We start from the raw sequence: 25,794 nt of genomic DNA, 5'->3' as shown, positions 1-25,794 counted from the left end.
GAAGCAGGCTCCCTGCTGAGCAGAGAGCCCGATGTGGGACTCGATCCCAGGACCCCGAGATCATGACCCGAGCTGAAGGCAGTGGCTTAACCCACTGAGCCACCCAGGCGCCCCTATGTATGTTAGTTTCTTAAAGATTACAAGTATTAGTATGTTGAATTATCTGTTTTGTTCTTTATACTGATTATAGACAGTTCCTCTGTCTATGGCAGACTGAAAAAAATAATTCTTTCTGGTTGGTATATATCAGCCACTTTTATATCATAAAGTCAGTGATACAACTTCTGTTAGAAAATAGAAATATCTTGAAAAAATATGATTAGTTGCAAAGTATAGAAATGTTACCCATTTCCCTCAGTAACAAGAGCCTTATTCTTATCTCTGAAGAGTGAGCTTTATCATGGGGGTGAGAAGGATTGAGAAGGGGTATTTGTATCTTCAGGCAGGGAGGTCCCAGGGATTGTCCCCTTCCTTAATCTTGTTTTCTGTTGGTTACCTTTCTTTTTAGAATCATTTGATTCTCATGTATGTGAAAGTGTTGCCTCAAAGTATTACCTAAGCTGTGTGCAAAATTGCTGGACCCTATATCTTCTGTCAGGGGTACTGGAGAAGTGTGGTTTGGGAGAAGTTGGTTTGGGAGAAGGTGATTGGGAATCTCAAAAATTTTCCCAGATTATGAAATTCTGTTTGGGTCATTCACACTTGGAATGTGAGCATATTATCAAATAGTTCTCTGAAGAGCATCTAGCTGTAGTCTGCTGCATTGTAAAGTGAGGAAGAGTGGATCTTAGTTGGTATAGTATTGGTCTTGATACCTGTGAAACATTATGAATACCAGTAAAACTACTTTTTAAAAAAAATGGAAGTATTTTTGACAGTGTGTTGTATTAGTTTCAGATGTTACAACATAGTGAATTGGACAGGTTTATAGCTTATGCAATGCTCACAAGTGCTAGCATTATTATAGTACTGTTGACTATGTTCGCTATGCTGTACCTTTTATTCCCGTGACTGACTCATTCCGTAACTGGAAGCCTGTATTTCCCATTCCTCTTCACCCATTTTTCTCATCCCCTCTGGCAGCCATCATTTTATTCTCTGTATTTATGGGTCTGTTTCTGCTTTTTGTTTTGCTTTTTAAATTCCACACGAGTGAAATTATATGGTATTTGTCTTTGTCTGATTTCACTTAACATTATGCCCTTTAGGTTGATCCATGTTGTCTCAAATGGCAGGATCTCACCTTTTTTTGTAACTGAGTAATATTCCAGTACATACACACACACAGACACATGCCATATCCTCTATCCATTCATCTGTTGATGGACACTTGGGTTGCTTTTATATCTTGGCTATTTTATTTAATGCTGCAGTGAACATAGGGATGTATATATCTTTTTGAATTACTGCTTTTGTGTAAGCCACCCTTTGAATCCTGAATTTGATTATTTGATTTTAGTTGCTAGATGTGGGCATTGTGCCTTCTACTTGTTCAAGTGGAAAGATTCCCAGACATCTAGGGACCTGAGGTGCTTGCATGGGCACCTTCTGGGTTTGGCATTTCCTTAACTGGCATAACTGCCCTTCTACTTCCCAGCTGTCCTTTTATCCTTTGCAGAGTGAAGGGCAGTGAGGTTTGGGGTAGCACTAGGTTCTGGTACTAGTATTAGTAGCACCTAGGCTTATCCTTACCGTGGCAATTCTGTGAACATTTGGGAGCTGTCACATGTATAAAGTTGTTCCGTGGGTGACTGAAAGGGTGAAAAGAGAGCTTTAAAGTATTGTGGAGGTAGAATAGGAAGCAGCTACCATTTCCAGGTTTGGGAAGAAAACCAAGAAAAGATAGAGGTTATTAAAATTGAGGAACTTGGGATGCAGAGCCCTATCTGGGATGCAGAACTCTAAAGGGAGTCCCACCCTCTCTGCAGGCACACATGGCGATTAAGCTGGTGCTGTCCGGTGGGGTAAACTGCAGACTCAGTGAATGTGCTGCAGGCTGTTGGGTGATGCTCACAGAAACCTCGAAGAGGCAAGTTCTATCTTGTAGTTCCCCTTCAGCACTTCTCATCTGCAGAGTTTAGTGCTCAGTCTGTGGCAGAGCAGCAGTGTGGTTTGCAGAGTCCCACCTCCGGAATTACAAAGTATAGAAGGATAAGTGAGAAACCATTATCTTACTTGTGACACAGATACAAATTTCCTGGTGTAGAGGTTTCAGAGAGAGAAAGCTGCCTGACCTTTTAGCTCAGCCCATGATAGATAGGGAAGAGCAAAAAATCCTGAAGATGTGGCAGTGTTTGGCTTGACTTCAGTCCTGCAGAATTAGGGATTTTGAGATCTTTTAAAAATATTTTTGTTTTGGCTAAGCTTAGGATAAGGGAACCACTGCCCCCCCCATACATACCATTTGTCACAATTTTTTTTTTTAAGTAAGTAACATATAAATGCCTTTGTTTAAGTGAGTTGAATCCCCCCCCCCCCTTTTTTTTGAACCAGTGCTCAAATCTCAGGACAGACCAGAGCTGTGTGCATTCAAACTAGGGTTTTAGAGAAGAAAGTAGGCTTAGAGAAAGTGCCAGAGGATACAGGCGAGTGGTACCTTGGGGGTTCACTCTTGCCCCTATCCTTGGTGACTGCCTCAACTCTGAGGACACTTCTTCATATACTATTAGAACAAATTAAGAAACATTTTCAATTTTTATTTATTTTTTTTTTATTTTTTTTTATTTTTTATTTTTTTTTTAAAGATTTTATTTATTTATTTGACAGAGAGAGACCACAAGTAGGCAGAGAGGCAGGCAGAGAGAGAGAGAGAGAGGAGGAAGCAGGCTCCCCACCGAGCAGAGAGCCCGATGCGGGACTCGATCCCAGGACCCTGAGATCATGACCCGAGCCGAAGGCAGCGGCTTAACCCACTGAGCCACCCAGGCGCCCCATTTTCAATTTTTAGCTCAGATACACCTTACAGTTGCAACTCCGTCATTTACCTATCGTGAGCATATTGATGTTAAGCAGAAGACTGAGGAGTCCAGGTACCAGCTCGTAAGTGTAAAAGAGCCCTTGACTGCAGTGAGCTTCTAATCCACTAGTCCAAGTGTTCTGCCACTTATGTTATCTTTCCAGAGGTGGATCTGAGGTAAACTGAAACAACATACGTGAACATCCAGGTCAGTTTTAAGGATTAATTCTTGTGTCATCCCTACACCTTGAAGTTCTAGCTAAATTTATCTAGCTTTCTAATTCATTAGCTTCTGAAAAAGTCCTTCCCAGGGTTTTACCATTTATCAATGTCTTGAGGTTTTTTTTTGTCTCTGGTTCTGGGATTGTATATGCTTTTAACCCAAACACACAGTTCAGCCCTTTAAGCGGTTTCCATAAAGAGTCCACTACGGGGATGCCTGGGTGGCTCAGTTGGTTGGACGACTGCCTTCGGCTCAGGTCAGATCCCGGAGTCCTGGGATCGAGTCCCGCATCAGGCTCCCAGCTCCATGGGGAGTCTGCTTCTCCCTTTGATTTCTCCTCGCTCATACTCTCTCTCACTACCTCTCTCTCAATAAATAAATAAAAATCTAAAAAAACAAACAAAAAAAAAGAGTCCACTACGTAGTTGCAAGCATTTTGCAAGTTTACGGATGTTTATTGGAGAGTATAGCAGCTAATGGTCATAAGCTCAGGTGAATGGGGGTCTTGTCTACACAAATTAAGACCCACTTCCTGCCCTCTGTAAGCTCAAGACATTACACTAGGCTTTTTTTTCCCCCTCTTTTTAAATAAACTCTTTTAAGGTGTAATCAACATACAAGTAATGCAGCCATTTTAAATGTATCATTTACATTTTGACAATAATTATGAAACCACCATCTTGTTAAGATTTGGAATATTCCATCCCAGCACTGTTTATACTGTTTTGAAGTGTGTGTTTTCACTTGTGTAGAAGGGTGTTTTTCTGTACTGTTACACATTACCTTTACAACATCTTTTTCTCTTGGAGCTGTACTTTTGAACATATTCGCAGTTTTTCCTTGGGATATATTCCAAGACATGAAATTTTAAGGGTTGGGTTAACTTGTAATCCCACCAACCGTGATTATGAGAGCCAGTTTTCTCCGTAACAGTAAATAGCATTATTATTTATTTTTTTTAGTCTTTGTCTATTCTGAGTTTTAAGGATTGTCTTGAAAATGAGACATTGTCACTTTCAAAATAGAGTTACTTTCACAATACTTATTCTGTTTCCTTGGGTGACTTTATTTAAAAACATTTTTTTCTTGCTTTTTTGGGTAAGTGGTACTTGGACATGTTACAGAATTCAGCAAAAAGTTATTCAGCTGAAGTGTCTCCCACCTCTCAACCATCTAGTCACTTTCCTCAAGGAAACCACTAAATTGGATCATTTATATCTGCTATTTTATAATCTTGTAAGCTTTTATAATCTTTTTTTTTAAATTTTATTATTTTTGTTTAGAGTTTTACATCATATCATATTAGTTCATACTGCTAGCAGGCCCTAAGTCCAGCATTTATATTATGTTGTGCAGAGACTGGCTGTCCCACATGAAGAGGCTGAATTTGACCCAGTACTGTTGTACACAGATGCTCTCTCATATGTTAGCCTCAGTATGTAAATTTGTGCTTAATTTCAGTTATATTAAAATCTCAGTTGTGTGGGTCATTTCTCTGTCTGGTTCAGTGGCACAGGATAAAATAATCATCTAAAATTACAGAAAAATGAAATATCTGCTGAGTTATATACTCCATCCAGCTGGATCTCTTAAGATTATTTAACTTTCGGGACAGCTGGGGTAGCTCAGTCAGTTAAGCATCTGTCTTTGGCTCAGGTCATGATCTCAGGGCCCTGGGGTCAAGTCCCACGTGGGGGCTCCCTGCTTGGCTGGGGAGTCTGCATCTCCCTCTCCCTCTGCCTCCCCTCCAGTTTGTGCTCTCTTTCTCTCTTTTCTACTCTCTCTCAAATAAATAAATAAAATCTTAAAAAAAAATTTTAACTTTCAAACCAGTCTGATAATGTGTAAAATATTAAAAATCTCGAAAGTACTCAAGAAAATGAGATTAATTTCAAATTCTTCCAAAACCTTGAAGTAGAAGACTGAATCTTTAATATGGCAGCCAGTTCTTATTAGCAAATGATCATTATTTTTTATTTTTTTTTTTTAAGATTTTTATTTATTTATTTGAGAGGGAGAGATTACAAATAGGCAGAGATGCAGGCAGAGAGAGGAGGAAGCAGGCTCCCCGCGGAGCAGAGAGCCCGATGTGGGGCCTGATCCCAGGACCCTGGGATCATGACCTGAGCCGAAGGCAGAAACTTTAAACCACTGAGCCACCCAGGCGTCCCCAGCAAATGATCATTATTAAACTTAAGAAATTATCAAAACTACTAAAGGGGCAAAAGAAACTTAAGCGTGATATTCTGGTGCTTAGCATTTGGTCCTTTAAGTGCATAACTTGTAAGGAGAATAGCAAGGGTAAAGCGTTTGAGCAGAAGTATGAAATAGTTCATGTTGGGTTTAAAACTTTAAGAAAAAAAATTCTTCTTCTTTTTTTCCCCCCATATTCTTGCCCTTTATGGCCACTATCTGGCTCCTTAAAACCTTGAACCTACCAGTTTTGGAAGTTCTTGAATCCCCCTTTACCCTTTCTGTATTTTTCTTTCTGTAATAGTTAGGTCTGTTCATTCAAGCCCATATGGAATGTGACAGTCTGTGGTGCTCAGTATTGAGGCTGCAAACACTACACCTGGACCCTGACCTATAGGGACTAGTGTAGCTGGGGAGTTAGACTGTAGGGGGGAGGTAGTTTTCTGCAGAAGGTGCACCCCTACCGCCCAGTAATACTCTTAGCCAGTAACATTTACTCAGTTGCTTACCTCTTTTTTTTTTTAAATATTTTATTTTATTTATTTTACAGAGAGAGATCACAAGTAGGCAGAGAGGCAGGCAGGGGGGGGGGGAAGCAGGCTCCCTGCTGAGCAGAGAGCCCCATGTGGGGCTCGATCCCAGGACCCTGAGACCACGACCCAAGCTGAAGGCAGAGGCTTAACCCACTGAGCCACCCAGGTGCCCCACTTGCCTACCTCTTAAATGACAATCAACTTCTCAAAATGGTAGAAATGCTGCTTTGTGGGCAAAATAATGTTTAGTATCTTAAATGTCTTAGATCTACTTCCTAATTCTGAAGAGCCAAAAGATTTTGGATATGTGGAGCTTGTGTGAGTTCTGTGTGGCAGGAGCACAGAATGTGGGGGTTGGCTTTCTGGACTCAACTTGCAGCTATGCCAAGTACTAGCTTGTACAGCCCACTTGACCTCTACTTCATCTGTTTAATGCACTAATCTAGTTCTAAGGTGGTTGGGAGGGTTATAGTGCAGAGAATAGAGCTTACCATAATACAGTGAGCCTTATAATGTTCTTACTGTTTTCTGATTTTGCAAAGATGCTGCTTCACTGTAAATCTGGAAAAAACGAATTCCTTCTCAGTGTAAGTGTACTTGGTTCATCATTTATGCATTAGTCCCACAAAATGGATAACCTTAAACACAGCCATCTTTAATGGGGGATAGATTTTTTTTTTAAAGCATAGTGGATGCCCATTTACCAACAGTGGGCAGGAAAATGGGATGTTTGGGGTCAGTAATCTGATTTTATTGAAATTATTGTTTTGATTTTATTAGAATTACCATATATAAGTTTTCCATGAGTTAAACAATAATGAAGTTGATTTGTATTGCTGCTAAACTGAAGTTTTATTCTTGAATCCAAAGTATTTGGGATCTTGCACTGTACAACTTCAGGGGGTGCCATTCATATAGACTGTGATGTGAATGGGCCTTTCTTGGAGTGGTGCAGTATGGCAGCCTTGTTAAAGGGTACTTATTTTGGGGGAGACAGGATCCCTAATATCTGATTGCTTCCTAGGTTGTCTCAGTGTTTAGTGTGCAGTATTTTTTCTTCTTGTGGTTTGGATTTTGGACAGAATTATGTCAGTGGCACAATTGGATTGAGAATGCAAATCTGGTTTAACTGTAACTTGTTTTTGTTTCCCTCACTGAAAATTTAATCTGCTCTGCTTCTGTCTTGTCTGTTAATATAAGCAGAGGCCTTTCTTATTAATGAAGACCTCAGGCATTTAGTGCTTAAATTTTGTTTTGATTACCACATTTGAAACCTGAAGTAACTAGTGATCAAGGATTGGATAAGTAATACATGGTTATAAGGTATACCATGAGGACGCCTGAGTGGCTCAGTTGGTTAAGCAGCTGCCTTCGGCTCAGGTCATGATCCCAGCGTCCTGGGATCGAGTCCCACATCGGGCTCCTTGCTCAGCAGGGAGCCTGCTTCTCCCTCTGACTGCCTTCCACTCTGTCTGCCTATGCTCGCTCTCGCTCGCTCTCTCTCTGACAAATAAATAAATAAAATTTAAAAAAAAAAAAAAAAGGTATACCATGGTAGTAGTTGTACGAGAGAAGCCACTAGCTTGCAGGGCAGTAAAAGTGCCTATTTATACCATAGTTGGGCAAGGAATACTGATTAATTTACATGTAAAACAACCAGGAAAGTGGGGTAGACTGACACAGTAATTGAAAAAATTGTAAAAATATTAAACTGTTTTTAAAAAGGGCTTTGTATTTATCAGAATAAATACAAACATACTAAGATGTTAACCAGATTTTGGTTATTAGGAGTATAGCTATTTAAGTCAACATGGTATTTTTCGTTAATGAGCAGGTAGGAAAGAATTGGGGGTAAAAAAGCAGGTACCATTAGCAACAAATTTCTTTAGATATTAAGCATTGGCATAGATGCTGGGGATATAGTCCATAATACCTCTTCCCTCAATAGGGCGAAACAGTGAGCAGTAATAACAGCGTTAAAGAGTATTATAGGGGTGCCTAGGTGGTGCAGCTGGTTAAAGCACACTGCTCTTGGTTTTAGCTCACGTCGTGATCTCAGGGTCTTGAGATTGAGCCCTGTGTCTGGAGCTCTGCTCTAATAAGCACAGCCTGCTTGGGACTCTCTTCCCCCTCTTCCCCTCCCCCCTGCTCTTTCTCAAACACAATAAATCTTAAAAAACAAGAGTATTATAAAAGGGGACGTTTTAGCAGAAGGGAGCATAAAACAGTAAGACTTAACCGATTTCAATGTTAAATAATTAGTTTTAGTGTTAGAGGGAATCTTTGAAATGTTGGAGGGACTAAATTTTAGAAGTTGGGGAGGTTAAGTGAATTTGTGTGATTGTATGACAAATTGGTACAGTTAAGATTGGGATTAAATAGAGATGTTTTAGCTCCAGGTTTTTTCCCTAGGAGGTATACCAGACTGATTAGTTAGAAGTTAGCTCTTTCAGTTAGCTCCCTCTTTAAAGGCAGTTAAACTAGATAGAAGTTCTTTGATAGTGAGGTTAGCCTGCTCTCCTTTGACCTTATTTAATCCCAAAGAGATACTTCGCTTCTTAACCTTTTCATTTCCCCCAACCCCGGGTCTATTAACTCTTTCCTTTTTTTCACTTTCTTTTCTATCTAGATTAAGCTTTGTATTTTTAGCAAGCAATGGAGTTCAACTTTGGCTAGTTTAAGTAGAAATAGTATTATTGAGTTAAAAGTCTCGCACATAATCTTCAGGGGTGCCAAAGAAAGAGGCATTCAGGAAACAGGGCTCAGAATCACAACATGGTGGAGGCTTTACTGCTGACATTGTATGCTTCCTACTCTGCAGTTCGACTGCTAATGCCAAGTACAGAATGCTGCACTAGAACCTCCTCCGTGCTGTCTAGAGGTAACTACTGCTATTATCTCCAGAATGGATCCTTCTGTTGTATTTTACCTTTGATGCACAGGTTTTGACTGAACCTAAATCTCACACATGCTTAGGAATTAGGAAATTTCCCAAGACTAAAGCTTCTGTTGAGGGAGGTGGGGATCTATAAAGATTGGGGGTATTATTCCCCATCAACGCTGTTCAGCCTGTTAGGTGGTCTAAAGGAATGATGAACACCCATTATGAACCTAATTTTTCTTATGCCACCGACATAATCCTGTGTGACTATGGATAACTTTTTCTGTTTTCAAACAACAGTTACTTCAAACTTTCACATTCTTAAGCTCCCAATTCCAGCATTATACTAAGGAAGAGAAGGTATGAATGAATGGTGGAATTTTACTATTGTTTCATTGTAGTCAAATGTGTAGATGAATGGCTTAAATTAACATGTAAAGGCCTTAAAATGAATTACCAACTTCAACCACTTGAAATTTTAAGAAAGAAACCCACAGTCTAGATGATTTCTAACTTTTAAATGCTGAATTTTTTTTTAAAGTACAGGTTTACTGGTTTTTGCTAAGGCATCAATCATACTTTTATTTTTCACTATACAGAAACAGGCATTTAAAAAATTGTCTATTTTCATTCAGGATGAATACAGAAGACCTTTCCTCCCTCACCTACTAAGTTATATACTTCTTCCCAGAATTTGAAGCATTCAGGTTTTAAAAAAATGCTTTTTGATGGGTTTGCTAATGGTGCCTTAATGACCTTATTACAGCAGCAATCTCAGTGAAGTGTTACTAAGCTAGATAGTCTCTTCATTCAGAGTTCCAAGACATAATTCCTAAGACACAGAATTCATTAAGACCAAAGGACAGTTACATTATTTAGATCAGTAAAGGCATATATTAAATTTTTGAGCTGGTGCTAAAGAAAGTCCAGGCAACAAAGTGTTTATATTATCCATGGAATCAGAATCTAAGAAAAAATGGAGATGTTAACTTTCATGAGTGATGCCAGTATTTAGAAGTCTTTCAAAAAAACAGAAAAAGATGGAGATGTAAAGTTATCTCCCGAGAAAACTTTTGGAATGTCTTTAGAAATAAGCAAGACCATAATGTACTCCCAGTGTAGTCCTGTTGGTCTTGTAGTTAGTATCCCTAATTGCTTGTACCTTCTCTAAGACCTTGACATACCGTATTTGAAAATGCATCTTTCAAAAACTGACTTTTATAAATATATTTTATACTCACAGTGAAATTCTTGAAGGATAAAGGGACTTTTAAAAAATTCTTCCTTTGAAGTAGTTGGTACCACAATGCCATGTACAAAATAAACATTTGTTTGTAAATTCATATTTCAGAGTCACAACATTTTAGATCATAGTAGTTTCATGTAATAACAGAGATAGGCAAAGTGGCTTATCATATAATGGATAATTCGTCAAAATGACATATACTGATTTTTCCATTAAATAAAGCAGAGTTTTTTCTACTTCATTTATGTTACTAAGACTGTATACTTCTTCAGTTGCCAGTCCCAAAGGAAAAAAAGGAAAAAAGTGACATTATGGCTTAAATTAATTTATCTCTTTGATGAAGCACTTTTTCGTGATTATGAAGGACTGAAAGGAGCCCTTCCTTAACTTCTGTGCTATTTACTGTCCTGACAAACATTTGAGATTTACTGTTCATATTGTTAATTGTCTTTCTATAGGTCACTGAGATTAAGAAATCAGGCTCTGAAGCCAGTCTGAGTAGAGCCCAGTTACCTGGATTTCAGTCTTGGCTCTGCCACTTGCTATAACTTTGGTTATAATATAAGTGGTTAGTTTTAGTTTCTCATTTCCCTCATTTGTAAAATGGGTATGAAGATTGAGTTAATAATACATGTAGAGCACTTAAATCACTGTTTGGCACAGTTATTGTTACTTGATTTTTTTTATTGCTTTTCTGCCCATCTGGGTGTAGTGCTTAATAATCGCATAGAGTCCCTGCCTTTAGGGAATTTACAGACTAGTGGGGGCAGGAAAAGAGACAGACTGCAGTATAACTTGAGGTGCTTAGTGGAACAAAAGAATTTGGGGGTGGTAGACAAGGAATTCAGCCTAATGGTTTTCCCTGTTGGAGGCATACTTTGTTAGTAGGATTTTCAGATTTTGTCTGTTGCCAGTGATTGGAATAATTGTAAATGCCATTCCTGGGATAGAAGTTACCCTCTACTAATAGTTAAGTATAGTAATTCTTCTTATCGGCACTGTGTGGTGCCTAAGCACACATGCATTTATTCATTCATTGAGCAAGCATGTATTTAGCACTTCACCACCACCATTTGCTAGTTGGGGTTCTCATCTTCAAATAATTATTGTCCCAGCTGTAGTAAGAGGGGTGGTGTTAAGGTCTAAACTCCAGACTAATTCAGACCTGAGAAACAAATCAGTTGAAGATACTTAGCTTTTCAGAAGTCCTTCCCTGGCTTCCAGGTCTCTCTTCCTTTTCACTGAACTTAACGGAGGTACTGATTTGGTCTTGGTTTGAGAGAAAAAAAACAGAGAGTTCTAGACTAGGTTATTCCATTCCATCTCTTGGATATTACTACAAAATGGAATACAGCGTACAGCTGACCCTTGAAGAACATGGGTTTGAACTGTGCTCACTGGTGTGTTTATATGTGAGTCCACTTGTACGTGGATTTTTTAGTTTTGATAAATGCAATGCAGAACTGGAGCGCATGGGTGGCTCAGTGAGTTAAGTGCCTGCCTTAGGCTCAGATCATGATCTTAGGGTCCTGGGATCGAGCCCCTCATCAGGCTCTCTGCTCAGCAGGGAGCCTGCTTTCTTCTCTCTCTCTGCCTGCCTCTCTGCCTGCTTATGATCTCTCTGTCAGATAAATAAATAAAATCTTTTAAAATGCAGTATAGAACTATTAAATACATTTTCTCTTCCTTGTGATTCTTTTTTAAAAAATTTATTTATTTATTTATTTATTTATTTATTTGAGAGAGAGAGAGAGAGCGAGCATGTGCAAGCAGGGGCAGAGGGAGAGTGAGAAGCACTCCCTGCTGAGCAGGGAGCCAGACATGGGGCTCATTCCCAAGATGGGGAGATCATGACCCTGAGCTGAAGGCAGATGCTTAACTGACTGAGCTACCTAGGTGCCCCTCATTTTGTTAACATGGTCTTTTCTCTAGCTTACTTTATTACAGGAATACAGTGTATAATACATACATACAGTATGTACTAATTGACTTAAAGGTAAGGTGTTTGGTCAACAGTAGACTCTTAGTAGTTAAATTCTGGGGGGTCAGTATTTGTATGTGGATTTTCACCTGTGCGGGGGGCGGGGGTTGGTTCGCCTAACCTGTATGTTCATGGGCCAGCTGTACTTTCTTACTACTTATTGGTCCACTAGAAATAAAGCTTTTCATCACAGGGATACCTTGGTCTAAGATCTTAAGATTTAGTCCTTGGTGCCTAGAGCCTTTTTTTTTTTTTTAAAAGATTATTTATTTATTTATTTGACAGGCAGAGATTACAAGTAGGCAGAGAGGCAGGCAGAGAGAGAGAGAGGAAGAAGCAGGCTCTCTGCCAAGCAGAGAGCCCGATGTGGGGCTCGATCCCAGGACCCTGGGATCATGACCTGAGCCGAAGGCAGAGGCTTTAACCCACTGAGCCACCCAGGCGCCCCTGCCTAGAGCCTTTGAAAGGGCTTCTTCCATTTTTTCTTATTTTCAGCAAAGGAAAATGTGAGGTTTATGTGTGTGGGAGTAGAGGGAAAAATGGAAGGTGGAGAGTGTGCCTTGAGAATTGTTAGTCTCCTCTGACTTTAGGGTAAACATTTTTTAAAAACTTAGTGAATTAGAGTAAAATAGTTGATCCCCTATTTGAGGAGGAAAAAGGGGTTCAAATGAGTAAGTTATGTCTTTTATCCACTAGGGGGTAGTGTGGACTGTAAAAATTAAAATGATCTCTGAGGGATTAACCCTTATTTTTTCATGCAGTTGCCTTGTTTCAGTTAATTTTTGTCCATGCTGTGTTTTTTTGAAATGGCTACGAGTCATTATTTTCGAGCACAGGCTTGTGACTGTACCAAACGTTAACAGCAACATTCCTAATCCTAGTGATTCAGATATTCTGACATTACTGTTGCATAGAACTTTTGAGGGGAAAAAAGTGATACTTTAAAGTTTCTCTACCAGTTTTTACTCACTATATAAAGTAAATTATATTGGTAATGTGTAAGTAACATTATAACAGTATTGTCCTGTGTTTCACTGTCCTGTATGGTAGCTGCTTAGCCCCATGTGGCTATTGAGCAGTTGCAGTGTGACTAGTTTGAATTGATATGTGTTGTAAGTATATAAGTATAAATTACTGGATTTTGAAGACTTTGTATGAATAAAGGTTATATTAATAACTTCTATGTTGATTACATGTTGAAATGATACTGTTTGAATATACTGTTAAATACAATACTAATTTTAACTGCTTTTTACTTTTTAATGTGGCTAGTGGAAAATTTAGTATTATATTTGCAGCTTATATTTCTGTTGGGCAGCACTGCTGTAGAGAAAGCATTCATCAACCATTTTTATCATGCTGTATGCACCTCTAGCTCACCCTAATGATTTGTAAGGAAGTGGTGCAGTAGTTAAATTGAGCACAATTTTGGCTCTGTTTCTAATCCCAGCCAGAATAAATACAGGTCAGTTCTACTATAATGATGAGATCTATGCGTTCCTAAAATTCATTGTGTTCACAGACCAAAATTGTGTAGTAAAAACGACAAGCCTCATGGATAAAATGTTAGGGACATGACACTCAAAATGTTGGTAATGTTTTTAAAAAAATTCCCACTTATCTTAGATGGTGAAATTGTAGATGCCCTTGAAGTAGTTTACAATTGAAAAATAGGCTTTTGCTTTATCAGTAATCCCAGACAAAGGAGCCCCTGCTTGGTAATATTTTTAAATTGCTTGTAGATGTGGTTAAAGAGGCTGGAGTACACAGAGCAGACATCATTGAGGCACCTCTCAGTTTGATAAGACTAGTGTGGTAACAGAATTGATGGTGTTAACCGAGTGTAATCAGATGGCTCTTGGGTGAGATGATCTAAAGATCCACAATTGACATTATTAGTAATACATTAGTAAACATCTTTGTGTTTCAGAGAATAATTCTTTTTTAATTTTAGAGAGTGAGAGAGGTCCTGGTAAGGGGCAAAGGGAGAGGGAAAATGAGTCTTAAGCAGACTCTGTGCTGAGTGAGAAGCAGGGCTCAATATCAGGACCCTGGATCGTGACCTGAGCTGAAACCAAAAGTCGGGTGCTTAGCTGACTGTGCCATCCAGGTGCCACCAGAGGATATTCAAAATAGGAAAAAAAACTTAATGGCTGTAGGTATATGTTGGAGGTAGTATATAGATATACACGTATACACATACATATATATGTATATATATATTATACTACATACATTATATACTTTACATTAATATCTTTCTATGTACACCTCCAACTATATATACCTAGTATATTAATGTAAAGTATATAATGTATGTAGTGTAATCATGTATATATGTATATAATGTAATGTGAAGTATATAGAAAGTTGGAGGTGTGTATAGAAAGTTATTAAATGGAGCAACTTTTCTCATATGCAGATTGCCACTTTTTCCCTCCCTTCTTCCCTCTTTCTTCCTTCCTTCCTTGGGGGGGGGAGGGGCAAAGGGGTGAGTGAATCTCAAGCCGAGTCCCTGCTGAGCATGAAGCTGGACCTGGAGCTAGATCTCAGGACCCTGAGATCATGACCTGAACCAGAATCAACACACTTAATTGACTGAGCCACCAGGCATCCCTGCCACTTTTTTTCTAAGAATACTGTTTATTATCTAAAATTTTACTGTACATACCTCATTCACTGCCTTAAATAGATGTATAATAGACCTTAACATTTCTTGATAGTGAGCACAAGTTGTTATTGATCTTTACAGAGGGACAAGACCTAGATAATGGAATTTAGTTGACAGACTGTCAAGTGTTGCAGTTTACTGTAGTATAATCCTAAAATTTGCTCTTCAAGTCCCAGTAGATCTATTGATGACCAGATCAGTTTGATACTTAATTCCTTTTTAAGGTATACTCTGTAAGATAGTTTCCTTGAGACTTCATCTTCCTGCCACTTAAATTTATACTCTATTTTTATGTACTTCCTTTTCTGTTTTTTAGTAACTAATTCCCTAAATAGTCTATAATACTTTTTGTTCTGTATGGCCTAAACTCAGTTCTGCCTGGGATTGGGTCCAAGGATTAGCTTTTAAACAAGTAGGATTATAATGCAACTAATGGTTATTCTGTTTTCTTTAAAAACAAGTACTGGGGGCACCTGGGTGGCTCAGTGTGTTAATAATCCTCTGGCCTTGGCCATGATCTCAGGGTCTTGGGATCAAGCACTGCATCAGGCTCTCTGCTCAGCAGGGAGCCTGCTTCCTCCCCCCACCTTCTGCCTGCCTCTCTGCCTACTTGTGATCTCTCTCTCTCCGTCAAATAAATAAATAAAACCTCCCCCACCAAAGATTTAGAGGGGGAAGCAGGCTCCTTGCTGAGCAGAGATTCCGATGTGGGGCTCGATCCCAGGACCCTGAGATTATGACCTGAGCTGAAGGCAGAGTAACCCACTGAGCCACCCAGGGGCCCCAATAAATAAAATCTTAAAAAAATAAATAAACAAGTACTGTTGTTTAATAAATCTTAAGATTTGTTACTGTGCTTTGTTCTTAATTCTTTTTGAGTTGTGTATGGCTATGACCTTCCTATGTGATCTCATCTGTTAAGTCTTTCTGCAGTATTCCTCTTTTGATCTTCATAGCAACTCTACAAGAGAGGTCATCTTAATTATGATATAGATAAGTCAGCTGAGACTCAGAGCAGTGCAGATTATTTGCTCAAAAGTAATAGTTACATAAGCAATGCAGAAGGAATTTGAACCTGTTATTTCTAGACTTGAAGAAATCATACTGTACTTCACCGTCTTTTTACCAAAGAATAATATAAAACTAGAATGTGTTTCATAGTTACCCATGTGTGAGTACTAGCAGGAAGGATTTTATTTCTGACCCACTTTTGCCTTTTTTGGGAAAAAAAATGGACTCTAAGTTCTGTGGGTGAGACTTGTTCCATTTGGTTTGGATTTTATTCTTTTTTCCTCCCATAATTTATGCTGTGGGTTTGTTGGGAAATCAGTCCCATGTAGTCAAATAATTATGCATCTCTTCATTATATCAAAATCCATGAGAACTTGAGAGCATATAAAAACTTTCAAAATGTTTTCCATACGTAAAGGATTATGCTAGAATGTGTTCTGATTAAATTTAATTGGTCAGGCCATGTGGTATGTTTAATATGTACATTCTTTAGAAAGAGTCTTATTTTGAGGAGGAACTGAGGATGAGGAAGGAATGATGAATCTGACAATGTGTTCTAAGTGTGATTTTGAGACTATTTTGGGATATGATCTTGGAGGCCCTTCTGGCAGCGTTTTATAGCCTAGAATAGAGCTTCTACTACTTTGTGTAATCAGGGAGTGGGATTTGGGGGCCCTTAGACCCCAGCCTTTTCTTTTTCCCCCAATCTTCCAACTTCTGGATTTCTAAAAATAGGAAGACCTGGGGCAAAACAAAAGGATGGTCGAAGTGAGGGTCAGAATTCAAGGAATTTTATCATCTAGTTTTTTTCTCATTTCTTTACTCTTACTGTTGATCCTGATCCTTAGTATCTTTATTTTATTTTATTTTTATTTTTTTGCTAAAAATGAAGACCTGCCTCTTTTGTTCTAATTCCATGTTGGTGGACTTCCTACAGTGGGAGGCTTCATTATTGCCTCTTGAGGTTTTTTTTTTTTGTTTGTTTCTTTTTAGATTTGTTTTTACTTGAGAGAGGAAGAGAGAGTGCATGCACAAGCTGGGGCGAGGAGGGGCAGAGAGGGAGGGAGAAGCAGACTCCCCACTAAGCAGGGAGCCCAGTGCCCGGCTAGAGCTGAAGGCAGACAATCAACTGAGCCACCCAGGTGCCCCTCTGAGATTTTTTATGCAGTGAAAATGTTTTACTTTGAACCCAAAGAATATTTTGCTAAAAGTAGTTCACAGCATTTCAGTTCTCATTTCCCTTGCACTGCTATGATTAAAACAAAGCAAAAAAACCCAGTCTCTAGTTAATTAAAGTACCAAAGGCATTGCTTTAAATGGCTATGGGTTTAACACAGTTTGGAAAAGGGTTTAATTTTTTATCTGCATCTTATGATTATTTCAGTATAAGACAGGGAAATCTCTTTAAGTATGTACCCTGTAGGCTGTAGAATGAAATGGTGTAAGGTGTAGGATTTTTCATAAGTGAAGGTGGCGTAAATACAGTATTCTCATTGTTTTTCATATCTAACACTTCAGATATAGCAGTGTTCTAAAACTTCAACTGCACATGCCTATTCAAAATGTTGAATATATATTGCTAACATATAAAATTACACATGGAATTGCCAGTTTCTTTTATTGAGTGTTAACGATTTTTGGCTAAAAAAGTAAGTTTATAAATAAGTAAGTTTATAAAGTTAGGTTATTTTTTCCCATGCGTGAATGGATCCTTTTGTTATCCTCCTGTGATGTGCATATCCTGCTTTGAATAACACTGCTTTAATGTTGAAGATGCAGTTCTGATAGTTTATTCTTTGTTCTTTGTAACATCAAATAGATTCATAATTCAGCAAGTATTTATTGAACATCTGTGGTGCTGGGCACTGTTCCAAATGCTGAGGATATAGCAGTAAATAAAACAGGCACAAATCTCCTTTTATGGCGCTTCCATTCTGAACAAAATAAGTGAGATATGTAATGTGTTAGTAGAGCTCTGGAGATATCGGGCAACAGGGATAGGGAGGGTGTGGGATTAGGTGGAACGGGCTTTTGCAATTTCAATTATGGAGGCCTTACCCAAGAAAACACATTTGAATGGAGATCTTAGGAGCTCTCAGGGAGCAAACCACGTAAAAATTTCAGGGGAAAAAAAAAGCAAGGGCAAAGCTTTTGAGGGAGGAGTATGTCCAGCAGGTTGGAAAATTAGAAAGCCGCTAATCTTGCTGGGGCAAAGTGCCAGGTAAGAGTATTGGGGGAAACACAGCTGAAGATGAGTTAAGCGTAGCCAGAGTAAGGGGATCATATAAAACCTCTTCTTGGCGGGGGGTCCATGGAACACAGACCCAGGAGCGAGTGGGGAACAAGGTCAGAAGCAGGAAAAACAAAACTTGGCTATTACAGTGTGCCAGCCGAGAGCTGATGGTGGCTTGGATCAGAAGTGTAGCTGCAGGGCAGTAAGAAGCAGTCCAGTAGATTTCGAAATTCAAGGGAACAAAATATGCCAATCAGTTTAGATATGGTAGAGATGAAGGGAAAGATTTGATCAGTTGGAAGGGTGGATGGATGGTTAACTAAAGTGAAGATGGCTTTGTGGGAAGAGCATATTGGAGGTGGGGAAAGTCATGCTAAGTTGGGATGCTCATTAAGACACACAAGAGGAGCTGTTGAACAAATTGTTATGGATAGAAGAGGTGTAATCCAGGGGAGAGATCTGTGCTGAATATGAGTTTAGGGAGACATCGTATACAGGGTGTATTTAGTATTTAGATTCATTGGACAACATGGGATCACTATAGAAGTATGTCAAAGAAGCCTTAGGACAGAGCCCTGGTGCACTTCTGTGTTGGGGAGTCAGGGAAGGAACCAGCAAGGAGGTTGCAGCTAGACAAGTAGGAAGAGAATCCGGAGAGCTCGGCTGTAGGAAGCTGGGTGATGTTTGGCAAGGAGGAGGGCAGAGCAGCTGGGTAAGATGTTACATTTAGGCCAAGTAAGATGAAGATTAAGCATTGGCCATTTGATTGAACTGTGTGGGAATCACTGGTGACCTCAACAGGCATGTTAGTGGCTAGACCCTGATTGGAGAGTTGTGTTCAAGATAGGAGGGGAGGAGGAAAATTGGAAACAATCAGATACAGAGAACTTTGAAAAAGCAGCTAAGCAGTGGTGCATTAGCTGGTGAGGAGGTGGTGGGAGAGTTAGGTCAAGGTTATTTTCTCCTCTTACTGGGAAAATTACAGCAAGTTTGTACAGTTTGGGGAAAGAGCCAATGGAGGGGGGGGGCTGCTGGTTCAGGAGAAGAAAGAGATCCTACGGCAATGTCCTTGAATAAGTGGAAAGGAGAGAAGATTTAATGCTTTAGAGGAGAGGTCAGTTTTAGCCAAGAGTGACAGCCTTTTTATCCACAGTGACAAGAGGACAGACAAAGCATATGGGCACACAGTTGAAGGTGGGTGTGCAAACTTTAAGAAGTATCTGTTTTCTTGTGACATAGACAGGAGAGTCGTCAGCCAAAAATGAGGGTGAGGATAGAGATACTGGAGGTTTGAAGAGAGAGAAGAGTGTTCTAGATATTTAGGAGAGAGGGAGAAAGATGGGAAAGAGAACTAATGATTGTTGGGGAGCAGCATAAGGGTTCAGTGTCAAGGTTGTATATATTCTCTAGCCCTGTCTAGGTGCCTAGGCACTTGGCCCTCCTACATTCCCTTCTGTTTTTTAGAGGGAAGATTTTTCAGTGACTTTTAGAACTCATTTTACTTTTAAAAAAATTAAGAGATTTTATTATTTTTTATTAGTTTTTTTTTTTTTTTAAAGATTTTTATTTATTTATTTGACAGAGACCACAAGTAGACAGGCAAACAGAAAGAGAGATTGGAGGAAACAGGCTCCCCACTGAGTAGAGAGCCAGATGCGGGTCTTGATCCCAGGACCCTGGGATCATGACCTGCACCCAAGGCAGAGGCTTTAATCCACTGAGCCACCCAGGCGCTCTCTAGGAGATTTTATTTTTAAGTAATCTCCACACCCAGCATGGAGCTGGAACTCAACACCAAGACCAAGAGTTCATGTACTGACTGAGCCAGTCAGGTGCCCTAAATTTTACTTTTTAAAGGTTTTGGTAGAGTTTAAACAGTGTAAGTGGCCTTTACCTGTGTGAAAATCCCAGTGTTATTTTCTTTTTTCTCCTCTCTTTTTTCTCTTCTCTCTTGCCTCCTCTCTTCCACTCCACTCACTTCTCTCCTTAGTATAAAATCAGTTTCATTATCCTAATTTTTATTACCAGCATAGGCTCAGACATTTGCAGCTGCAAATGTCATTACTCTTCACTTGCAGTTGTATTCAGGTGATTGGGATTATTTAAATAGTGTTTTCTTTGAACTTCGAGTTTAAAAAAATAAATATAAACCCTTCGGGAGAGTGGAGAAATTCTGTTGTGTCCAGTCACAAGAGACGAACTTCTTTTTTCTTTCTTTCTTTTTTTTTTTTTTAAAGATTTTATTTATTTTATTTGACAGATAGAGATCACAAGTAGGCAGAGAGGCAGGCAGGGAGAGAGAGAGGAGGAAGCAGGCTCCCTGCCAAGCAGAAAGCCCAGAAAGCCCGCTCCATCCCAGGACCCTGGGATCATGACCTGAGCCAAAGGCAGAGGCTTTAACCCACTGAGCCACCCAGGTGCCCCACAAGAAACGAACTTCTTAATTTTTAATTTGGTGTTTAGCAAAGTGACATTTGTTTCATAAATGTGTCATGTTTTTCTGTTGTAGGAAACCCAGCGTTTGCTGGCAGAACCAGTTCCTGGCATTAAAGCAGAACCAGATGAGAGCAACGCCCGTTATTTTCATGTGGTCATTGCTGGCCCTCAGGATTCCCCCTTTGAGGGAGGGACTTTTAAGCTTGAACTATTCCTACCAGAAGAATACCCGATGGCAGCCCCTAAAGTACGTTTCATGACCAAAATTTATCATCCTAATGTAGACAAGTTGGGAAGAATATGTTTAGATATTTTGAAAGGTAAGTGTTACCTTTATTAATATATGCTATTAAGATTTCTCCTTTTTCTCTTAAGCATTCTGTTTTGAGAATCTGAACATTGCCTTATATAAAGACCACAAAGGTCTGTGGGAATGCCATGCAGTAGTTCTGGGGCTTTTGTTTCATGCTTGATCATTCTGGGCCTGTTGCCTTCATAGATAAGTGGTCCCCAGCACTGCAGATCCGCACAGTTCTGCTATCGATCCAGGCTTTGTTAAGTGCTCCCAATCCGGATGATCCGTTAGCAAACGATGTAGCAGAGCAGTGGAAGACCAACGAGGCCCAAGCCATAGAAACAGGTATTTAATACCCACTCTCCTTCACACCACTCCACTTTTTCAAACAATATATACTACCGTTATAAAAACTTCTTTTCGAGTCTTAACAAAAAGGAAAAGATACATTAAGAGGAATAAGTCATATCCTGTTTGTACTATGTAAACACCTCTCAACAGCAGATGTTTAAACTCTGTCTTAGGGCCTGCTGCATGATCCCAAATGTAAAGACAGCCTATAATTGGTTTATCAAATACTCCTTGTGTACCATTCACCTAGCAGTACATGAAGATGCTAGAAAACTTTTGAAACGTTTTGAGCTGCTTTTGTAATTCATCTGATCAGTAAAACTACGCCAGTTTATAGCTAGGGAGTTTGAAAATCAGTAAGCTTCTTCCTGTTACAGATTTTAACAAAATTAGTGGAGAGCATATCTAGAAATGAAGGAGACAACTCTTTCCATCCTGCTGAATTTTGTAGAATTTCTGGATTTAGTTGTAGTGTTTTGGTAATTAGATATACACACAGTCTTTCTGTCTGATCCAGATGATAGAAAATAGCATGCATTCAACATAATACTGCTTTATGTTTATAGAGTTTGGAAAGTAACATATTGAACTAAGTAAAATAATAATTGCACGTTTGTTTTTGTCTACAGCTAGAGCATGGACTAGGCTATATGCCATGAATAATATTTAAAATCGATCTGATCATCAAGTGTGCATCACTTATCCTGTTCTGCCAAGACTTCTTCCTTTTTTGTTTGCATTTAATGGACACAGTCTTAGAAATATTACAGAATAAAAGCCCAGACATCTTCAGTCCTTTGGTGATTAAATGCACATTAGCAAATCTATGTCTTGTCCTGATTCACTGTTGTAAAGCATGAGCAGAGGCTAGAAGTACCATCTGGATTATTGTGAAACGTTTAAAAGCAGCGGCCCTTCTCTGCTTTTATTCATTTCCCCCATCATGGTTAAGCACTGTGAATGAAGGTAGTTGTCAGGGTTAGCTGCAGGGGTTTGGGTGTTTTTCTTTATTACTTTTTTGAGGGGGAGAGGTAGTTTTATTTTAATTTTATGGGCTCCTTTCCCCCTTTTTATGGTGATCTAATTGCATTGGTTAAAAGCAGCTAACCAGTTCTTTAGAATATGCTCTCTAGCCAAGTCTAACTTTATTTAGACACTGTAGATGGACAAGCTTGATTGTTTGAACCAAAATGGGAACATTAAACAAACATCACAGCCCTCACTAATAACATTGTGACTTTGCTGTCAAGTGTAGAATCCTTCCTTCAAGAAAAAGCTTGTGACCATTTTGTATGGCTTGTCTGGAAACTTCTGTAAATCTTATGTTTTAGTAAAATATTTTTTGTTATTCTACTTTGCCTTTGTACAGTTTATTTTACTGTGTTTATTTCATTTTCCCAATGTGACAATCGTATTTAAAAATTAAAACTGATGGAACATTCTCTTTTGGTCTTCACCATCTGACAAGTTGATCTGGCAAGAGGTGGATTTTGCCAGTTTCTTTTCACTGATGCAAACTTGTGTTAAGATACCACTGAATGGAGTATTTATAAGCTGGCCCTGAGCATGCATAAAGCATTGTTTTTTTTTTTTTTTTTTTTTTTTTAACCTCCTAGAAATTTGAATAAATGTGTTGGTGTTGTCTGATTAGGTAGATGATCATTGGTGTCTTGCCATGTACAGGAGAGTCACAGCAAAGCAGCATTGTGACTGACTTTGTGTAGGACTCACATGTTGTGCCACATTTGTTTGTATCTGGCATTTGGGATATGACCCTTTTCTTAGTTCTTGTCTGGAAACCACGTGTAACCACTGGTGTGTGCTGTTAGGAAACACCAATCTGATAATTGTTTGGGGTTGCTAAAGCATTTATGAGTCTTCCTTATAGACCTGATGAGCAGATCTCAAGCAACCAGCTTGCATAAGTGTCATCTGAAAGGTTTCTTCCTTTGAGTATCAGATCCTCAGTTAATGATTCTTTCATCCTTCAGGATTTGCTATGGGAGCTCCTATTGTTTGCTCTTCAGTAATTTTCTTCTGCATTGACAGAGTTCCTCCCCTCAAAAAACTGTTCTTTCCCACCCTTCTCCGCATCAAATTCCCCATCCTTGTTCTTTGTAAGTCATCAGTATAGCCAGTCCCAAGTATGTAAATGTTAACCCCCTCCCCACACCCTCCTCACCCCCTGGGTTGGAACCTTTGTCTCTTGCAATTTAAGGTAATGGATATTGTAGCCCATCTGAATTTCCCCCACTTTTGATTCTCATAACTTCTGGAGTTTCTTCAGAATGTGGTGTATTTTATTGTGCTCCTATGTAAGATGAAGAATTATCTATTAAAATTACATTTTCAACATATGAAAGTTTTTGATGACTGGTAACTGGTATCCTTCCAAATAAATGCATTGCTTGGAAACAAATGTTAGTTTAATTCAGAATAAAATTGTTCATAACCTTAACGTTGTAAATTTAAGCTCTTGAAGAGGGGTTGACATTTATAACAATTCTTGTGCTGTAGAGGGTGTTTTGCAACTAAGGAAACAGAATCACATTCTGGGGCCAAAATGAACACTCAAGCAGTGAGCTTTATTTAGTGTAGGTGGTGGCACTACTCATGATGGTAGCTAGTATCACATAGTGATTTGTAAGTTCTAAAATTCCAGATTTAAATCCATTGTACCACAAGAATATGTCTAGAATGGGACTCATGTCTACTACTGATCTGAGTTGCAGAAGTACTAAAATGGAATAATACACTGTTTTTGTTTCAAATATATGAATTCCCGACTTCATGGCATTTTTTCCTTTGTAATTTGTTAAGAGCCCCCATTGTTTCATTAAGACTCTTTCTCAACCAGTGGAATGAAAGGAGTCAGTCTGTTGATTGAATTTGTTTAGGATTAAAAGGGGCTCTGGGAGAGGCCAGGTAGATTGCAAAAACTTGTCAGCCACCTCTGGCTTTCAGGCCTCTTTTCCTTGGCCCCGCACAGTGTGTGGTTGGTTAAAATATTTTGAATTCCGTGCCAGCACTTTTAAAAATCAGGAAATTCACATGAAAAAAAAAAATCTCCGATTCTGGTAACATGAATGGTATGAAGATCAGGCAAGTGCAGCCTGCCTTCGTGCAGAGCACCTTCTGGGAGGAGTGGAGTAGCCGCCTCCGGAGCCGCGCATCCCTCTCTCCTCCTTCAGAGACTCCGCAGTGGGCTGTGAGTCCCGGACCCTCCAGCCTGCTTGCTCCTTTATGTAGTCCTCTCTCTCTAGCCTTTGATTTTTAACTCCTAAGCTTAAGGGAACAGTGAATTCGACAGAAGTATTTTATGTACGCAGCACTGTACCACTTGTGGATGATTAAGTGAATGAGATTGGCATGCGGCTTTTCCTGTGGACCTTCTTATGGGGGAGGGGCACCGAGAACCGCAGTTGCCGCTCTGTATGGAGAAGGGAAGGAATACTTGGAAAGGGCTGCTCTCCTGAGTTCCAGCCAGATGAACATCTCCAAGCTGGAGGAATACCATGTACAAAGCCCTGGGGGAGAGGCAAAAAATCTGAGTATGTAAGTGGCTTCTTGAAAATCTGTTCTGCCCCCTTTAGGAGCTTTTCTGAAATCCAGAGGCATTGATTGGGGCTTTATTTGATTTGATTTTCTGTTTTGTTGCAGTCTACTTTGTTTTGATTTTTTTTTACACACTAGTTATTCTTGGTCATGCCTAATAAAATCTTGGCTCCGCAGTGTGTAGAACTTAAACCCTGCTCTAGACCAAGAATATACTTAAATACAAAATTTCAGAAGCATTTAAGAATAAGCTTAAAATGCGAACTGGTATTTGAACAAGCCACAGGTGCTGTGGTTTAGCACTGTTCAGAGAGGGTACGGGAAGAAATCCAGTATCCTGCAAGACACCATAAACACAACGTTAGTGAGATAGAACTGTTGGTGTCCTAGGAATGATAGAAATTGTCTTTATTTTTCTATTTGGCAATTCAGGATTTTTTTTTAAGCTCTTCTAGCCATATCACATTTTGTTAGTTGCAAAGGTTTTAAAAAGGTAACCTTATCTGGAAAAGCTGGCCAAAACCCAAGTAATTAAATTAAATAAAATGCCATTATTCATGGCAGCTAATTTATCAGTTGATTTAAGAAAAATGTAATTATCTCATTGGAATAATGTATTTTTGGGCTGGGGGGGTAACATTTCATTTAGCATGCTGCTTAGTTTAAGGAATTATATCAGGGGTTTATTTTTTAAATGATTTAATGATCACAAAAGCAAAACATGTTGAATGTATTAACTTAAAAGAAATATAAAGAATAAAAATCTGTAATCTTCCACCCAGCCTGGTGATACTTTTGTTTCCTTAACTATATGCCCCTGTGTTAATTTCCATTTCTCATTGATGTTGGAAATTGGGAGGATTTGTTTCAAGGGTTAGCTTTGCTACAGCTTTGTTACAAATTGGGTAAGTTCCCATTGGCTGCAAAACTAGGATTTGGGCCACAGTTTCCTTTTGAGTATGAAACTCCACATGAAGAGTTCCAGTACTCCTTTTTCTCCCCAGTTACATCTGGACATCTTTCATTTGGTCTCATTTCATCTGTGCCTGTTGGTGTGGCATTTCAGTTGTGGGAATGGAGACTTGGTACACAGCCAAGCCTCTACTGACTTGATGTAATTGTTTCAGTTTCTGACTTGGTTGTAGAAGCAGAATAATTGCCAGAGTATTTTTCACCCTTGCTTACTGTGTCTCCTAGCAGAGTCACAACTGAAATATCATTTAAAAATA

At 39.1% G+C, this 25,794-nt stretch overlaps 1 protein-coding gene across 2 annotated transcripts in view; it reads left to right on the top strand.

Moving 5' to 3' along the window:
- UBE2N (ubiquitin conjugating enzyme E2 N) overlaps positions 1 to 25,340 on the top strand; it is a 39,771-nt gene extending 14,431 nt beyond the window's left edge. The window contains exons 1-4 of one of the 2 annotated variants that reach the window (XM_059186518.1): positions 19,090 to 19,122; positions 20,438 to 20,684; positions 20,864 to 21,004; positions 21,640 to 25,340. In XM_059186518.1, the coding sequence (XP_059042501.1) occupies positions 19,105 to 19,122; positions 20,438 to 20,684; positions 20,864 to 21,004; positions 21,640 to 21,680 (447 nt within the window). In that variant the 5' untranslated portion in view covers positions 19,090 to 19,104 and the 3' untranslated portion in view covers positions 21,681 to 25,340. Of the gene's footprint in view, positions 1 to 19,089; positions 19,123 to 20,437; positions 20,685 to 20,863; positions 21,005 to 21,639 lie in introns of those variants that run through there. The other variant, XM_059186517.1, reaches the window with a different exon arrangement.
- Positions 25,341 to 25,794: the final 454 nt, after the last annotated feature.

This window comes from Mustela lutreola, chromosome 8, assembly GCF_030435805.1.
Source record: "Mustela lutreola isolate mMusLut2 chromosome 8, mMusLut2.pri, whole genome shotgun sequence".
Taxonomy (NCBI): Eukaryota; Metazoa; Chordata; class Mammalia; order Carnivora; family Mustelidae; genus Mustela; species Mustela lutreola.
This window is presented reverse-complemented; position numbering and strand designations above follow the sequence as displayed.